Genomic DNA, 5742 nt, shown 5'->3' with positions numbered 1-5742 from the left:
CGGGTGAACACCGCGGAGCGTGTCCGAGTTTTTTGTTTCCATAATTTTTTTGTTTACGTGTTGGTGTGGAATGCTCGCGAATATTCCCCTCCCTATTCGATTGGCGAATTTTCGCGTGGTGTTGCATTCTGACGGTGATCGATAGCCGCGGGCGAAAGAAATAACGTCTGGAATGAGCACCTAAGGCGAGGTTGGCAGTCCCAAGAGGAGAAGGGGAAAGTGGGATGGATGTAGAGCGCCCCCTACCGTCCACACCCAAGAAAGAGGAAGTGTGGATGGTATGTGGAGAGAGGAGAACACCGACGAAGTGCATCCACCCACACTAAGACGGGAAATGAGCACTGGCATTGGCCTTGAAGTCGGTTCTCGACCTATATGAAGGGAAAGGAGAAAACAAAAGAATAGGAAAGGGAACCGGCAGAGCCGAGCCCATAAATAGGGCGAGGTGACCGCCATGTGGGCCAGAGAAAATTTGGGAATCAGACGACCCGCTGCCGCGAACTAAATCTAACGGCCGTGTTTTAAAATCGGTGGCGCACATAAACGTGTGAGTGCGGTCGGTCTACCGGAGGTGAAAGCTCCAAGGAAACGTTAGTGATGTTTTTTTTTGTTGTTATAGGGAAATTAAGATAATTTAACCCGATCCGGAGATCGACGGGAGCAGGACAGAAGCAGAACAGGAAGACCCGGCAGCCGGAAGTGAAAAATAAATGTGAGTCCGTTCCGAGAGGGCATAGACATAATACTTATATATCTGGGTTGCAGAGGGTATACAGGCATTTTCTTGACCCCGGGATATCCACAGTTTGGACCCGGGGAGACCTTTTCTGGAACCCGTGGTGGATTCCAACCTCAAATCCCGCCGAGGACCAAGCCAAACCGCCCGGGAGAAGCTCGGCCAGAAAAAAATTAGAATAATTATTTATTTATAATTATTTATTTATTTATTTAATCCGCCTTATTTATTCGCATTTATTTATTTATTTCTATTTATTTATTAATCGTTATTTATTTATTTATTTAACTTATTTATGTGCCCGTGTTAAAATTATGTAAAATATTCGTCTGTGTGTAATTATTTATTTTAGTGGCGTTTAGCATGCCATAAACAAACACACGAATATTTGTTTGAAAGACGATAAAACCTGAAGCACGTTAACACGGAGTAAAACCTAAAACACGTAAAACGATGATCAAAAAATTATAAATATGATATAAATAACCAGTAACTTATGTACAATTAAATCGCGCCGAGTCCAAGCTAAATTAAATCTAAATATTGGAATACGACCTCCGAGAAGACCAGGCCGATACAGCTCTTTCGTCGTCTTGTTTTTTTTTGTATCGTATTTGCTTTGGCCCAGGGCGATGGGAGCCTAAAATTTTGGAAATATTGAAAATGTTATTTAGTATAATTGAATATTTAAATAAGTAAAGATTATAACGATGAATTGCTAGTGTGTATTAATTAGGGGGGGGGGAAGACGAAAGGATGAGCCGATAACCTGGAGGAAGCGGATGAATCACATGCCAGGGAGGTCCTCAAATGGGAAATAGACGGATCCTTGGTAGGGAGGGTGCGTCAGGGTCCTTTCCATCGAAGACCCAAATCTGCGTCGTGTCGTCCGGTATTAGTCCTTCACTTGTAGTTTCTGTTGATGTTTCTTTGTTGTTTTTGTGGATTCCATGCCGAGTGGAATTTATGGTGCGACCTGTGGGCACAGGGGAAGAATCCGCCCTGTTGATGACTGGCTAGCCGGCCTTGCCCCATCGAAATCAGCAGGCCGTAACATAATGGCGCCCAATCTAAACCAGGGATGGGGTGGCGAAGGTCCTCTAAAAAGGAGATTCGAGCCCATACTCGGAAAAGTAGATACAAATAAAAATCCAGTGGGGGAATGGAATCCACGTGGTGCCGGCAGACCAGGTTGGAACGCGTGCGATGGCTTATGTCGGCTATCCAAAAAGCCGAACATAATTGCTCGCCGCGGAAAGACCTGGGATGCTGGAAATAAATAAACCACAAAGTAATTGTTCATATTTGTAGTAATTTTGTCGTTGTACTCACCTAAAGTGTAGAGATCCTCCAAGCGAAGGGTATGTCGCTAGCGGCGACAGCTAGTTTTGCGACCCGTTCGGTGCCTGGTGGCGAACGGAGGACTCGCAATGGGATGAGTCGGTAGGAGAGTCTTCTGCTGGTTGCGGCGCGAATGTGCGCAGGGGAATGGCTGGTCTCCGGGTGGCCCATGGGAACACAGGGTTCACCATGCGATGCACCCGGGACGGTCAAAGAACTGGCAAGCGCATCCGCGGCGCAACTGGACATGAAGCAGAGTAACTATGTGAGCGCCCTCGATGCCCTATCTTCCAGGAAGAAGATAGAAGATCCGATGGAGCTCGCCATGGCATACAACTCGATCGCAGAGGTAGATGAAAGACGCAGGAAAGCATGTGGAAGTTGGCTCCGGTTAGGCATCACTCCTTTTTTTTCCCCCCTTTGTTGTCCAATTGAGTTTCCGTTTTTTGGCTTTGTTGTTTTCGTCTAGAAAAGGAAAAGAAAGCGTGTTTAGTGTAAGGAACAGAAATTAGCAGTTAGAGTAGGTTCATGGTTAGGAGATATAACTTGCGGTCCGGAGCTGATAAGATGATAACGAGAACTCCCCCGCCGGAAGGGCAGCAACTCAGAGCGGAAGATGGCACGGCAGGCGGCGCAGCCGGCGATAGCTGGGAAATCTCTCCCCCACGGGGAATCCCGAGCGATATCGCGTCGACGGTAGACGCTGCGGTGGCTCAGGCGTACGAGACGCACAGGGCGGCGATGTCCGACAAAGTCAGTCGGACGTTGCAACAGGAGATTCGCCAAGGCTTCCTCGAGATGATGGCGATGATCAACGAGGTGGTCCAGCCGCTGAAGCAAACGGCAGCAGCCGTGCAGTCGATGCAGCAGCAGGCGATGCAAGGCGACCCCAGTGGTGGTCACGAGCATGCAGGAGCACGAGGATGCCAGGAGGCGACGGGCGCATATCCCAAGACCCGGCCAGAGGGACAGAATCCTTGGACGTCTCCACCCAAACCTCCAAGAGCAAGCGAAGTACTTGCGGAGAGGAATGTCGGCGCCGGTGGATATCCGGGAGAGCAGCAGCGTTTCCAGACGGAGTGTGAGGCTCGAAGGGGTAGCACGGAGGGTCTCCGAGGTCCTGAAAGGAGAAAAGATTCGGTTACAGGCGTCAGGATCGAGAAGTGGGAGATCTTCTTCGAAGGCGACCAAAATAAGCTCGCCGTGGAAGACTTTGTGTTCCGCGTGGAATACCTGCAGCGGCAGTCTCGGTGTTCCTAGGACCAGGTGCTGGGTAGCTTCTACCAGCTGATGCGAGGCCAGGCTGCCGAGTGGTACTGGCAATATGTCAAAGAGAGCCCTCCGCAGACATGGGAGGACCTCAAGGAGAACCCGGTGGCGAGCACTCCAAGATCGACGGCAACAGCCAGGCGAGTCCGTCGAGGATTATTTCCGAGCGATGCGGCGGCTGGGAAACAGACTGCTGGCACCGATACCGGAGGCGGAAATGATCCGCATAGTTAAAAAGGCACTTACCGCCGAGGTCGCCCGGTTTGTTTATGCCCTGAGGGTGTACAGCGTGGACCAGCTGCGAGAGGAGTGCCTCGAAGTGGAGGAGGCCTTCATGAGGCGGGAGCGGGACAGCCGAGCCTCATACCGCGCGCCGGCCAAGTTTCCGTCGAGCGGACGACAGGTGTAGGAAGTGGCGATGGAGTCATCCGACGGCGAAGCGGGAGAGCCGGAGCCGTACATCGAGGAAGTTTCCAGGCAGCGAATTAGTTGCTGGAACTGCGGGCAGCCGGACCACGGATTCCGTGACTGCGCATCGTCGGAGCGGAAGATCTTCTGCTACCGCTGCGGGAAGCCAGAGGTGATCACACCGAACTGCCCGGTATGTGCGGGAAACGGGAGGACGAGCGCCGGAAAGGTGGGAGACCCGCGCTCGAAGTACAGGTCCAACCGACAGTAAACCTTCCACCGAAGCCACCAACAATTAAACCTATAGTAGAGAGTAATAAAATCGTCATTAAGAATAGCAATAAGCTGAGATACTTACCAGCGGAGGAACGGATGCAGAAGTACCTCGAGGTTCGGAACCGAATATTTGCCAACCACCAGATAGACGGGATGCGGAGCGTCAGCCGGAGGCTTTTAAAGGCCAGATCACGATTCCGGCAGAGGCATCAGACGCGACGTGCCGTGGTTGAAGCCGTTCGTCGGGGCATGGGAGGTGATCCCAGGGTGATTGCCGAGGTCCGGATACATGGCAAGCCCATTTCCGGTTTGCTGGACACAGGCGCGTCCATTAATGTCCTGGGAAAAGGCAGCCGTGAAATGCTGAAGGAGCTCGGGGTCCGCATGGACAAGTACACGTCGATCGTGAGGACTGCGGCGGGAGAAGACCGGTCAATTATAGGTCGAGTACACGTTCCGGTAAAATTCAAGGGAGTGGAGAAGGTACTTACCTTTTACGTATGCCCGTACCGGGAGCAAGAGCTATACCTTGGGATCGATTTCTGGAGGAAATTCGCGTTGGCACCGGCTATCTTCGGAGAGCTACCAGCAACGAAACCGAAGGCGAACGTGGAGGAATTGTGGGACGCAACAAATCCGTGGCTGGATGGAAAAGCCGGTAAAGAGTCTGTAATCGAGGAGTGGAACCTGCAAGAAGAAGACAAAAATCGGTTAGAAGCGGTAAAGAAAGAGTTCCTAGCGTTCGAGGACGTCGGTCTGGGTAAGACATCGGTGGAGACACATCGGATCCAGCTCGTGGAAGGCGCAGAGCCGTTTAAGGATCGGTATTATCCACAATCGCCAGCGATGCAGGAGATTGTGTGGGCCGAAGTCGACAAAATGCTGGAGCTGGGCGTGATCGAGGTCAGCGAGAGTCCGTGGAGTAACCGCACGACAGTGGTGCGAAGGCCGGACAAAAATAGGTTCTGCTTAGACGCACGGAAGCTGAACAACCTCACCGTGAAGGATGCTTATCCGCTGCCATGCATCGAGGGAATCCTGTCCAGAATCGAGCAGACCTACTATATTTCAAGCGTCGACTTGAAATTCGCATTCTGGCAGGTTGGATCCTGAAAGCCGTCCATATACAGCGTTTACGGTTGCGGGGAGGCCCTTGTACCAGTTCGCCATGATGCCGTTTGGCCTGTGCAATGCGGCGCAGCGGCTATGTCGACTGATGGACAAGGTGATTCCAGCGCGGTTGAGATCGAACGTCTTTGTGTACCTGGACGACCTGCTATCATCGCTCCAGACTTCGAGACCCATCTAAAGTATCTCCGGTTGGTAGCGGAATGCCTGAAAAAAGCGAATTTGACGATAGGTTTAAAAAAATCAAAATTTTGCTACAGGGCGTTTAAATACCTCGGGTTCATAATCGGTGGAGGGACACTTCGGATGGATGGGGACAGGATCGTCGCAATCCAAAAGATTCCGGAGCCGAAATCGGTGAAGGAGTTACGAAGCTTCCTGGGAACAGCGGGATGGTACCGCCGGTTCATCAAGGACTTCGCGACCATGGCGGCCCCGCTCACCGACGCACTGAAAAAAGGAAAGAACACCCGATTAGTGCTGAACGACGAGGCCAAGGACGCGATACAGGCTCTAAAGACGGCACTTACCTCGGCTCCTGTCTTGGTTCACGCCGATTTTAGAAGGCCGTTCGTTGTCCAGTG

The 5742-nt window shown here is 51.6% G+C and overlaps 1 protein-coding gene across 1 annotated transcript; it reads left to right on the top strand.

Annotated features, from left to right (window-relative positions):
* Nucleotides 1-3764: 3764 nt before the first annotated feature.
* Nucleotides 3765-5339, top strand: LOC122624186. The gene is made up of 3 exons (XM_043803658.1): nt 3765-3947; nt 4040-5131; nt 5193-5339. Exons 1-3 carry the CDS (start codon nt 3765-3767, stop codon nt 5337-5339), a joined length of 1422 nt encoding a protein of 473 aa, XP_043659593.1.
* The last annotated feature ends 403 nt before the right edge of the window (nt 5340-5742 follow it).

This window comes from Drosophila teissieri, chromosome 2L (assembly GCF_016746235.2).
Source record: "Drosophila teissieri strain GT53w chromosome 2L, Prin_Dtei_1.1, whole genome shotgun sequence".
Classification (NCBI taxonomy): domain Eukaryota; kingdom Metazoa; phylum Arthropoda; class Insecta; order Diptera; family Drosophilidae; genus Drosophila; species Drosophila teissieri.
This window is presented reverse-complemented; position numbering and strand designations above follow the sequence as displayed.

Coding starts and splice junctions, on each gene's coding strand:
- LOC122624186 (XM_043803658.1), top strand. CDS start 3,765: ATGGAGTCATCCGACGGCGAAGCGGGAGAGCCGGAGCCGTACATCGAG. Junction 3,948..4,039: donor TGATCACACCGAACTGCCCG/GTATGTGCGGGA, acceptor CTTCCACCGAAG/CCACCAACAATTAAACCTAT. Junction 5,132..5,192: donor TGAAATTCGCATTCTGGCAG/GTTGGATCCTGA, acceptor CCCTTGTACCAG/TTCGCCATGATGCCGTTTGG.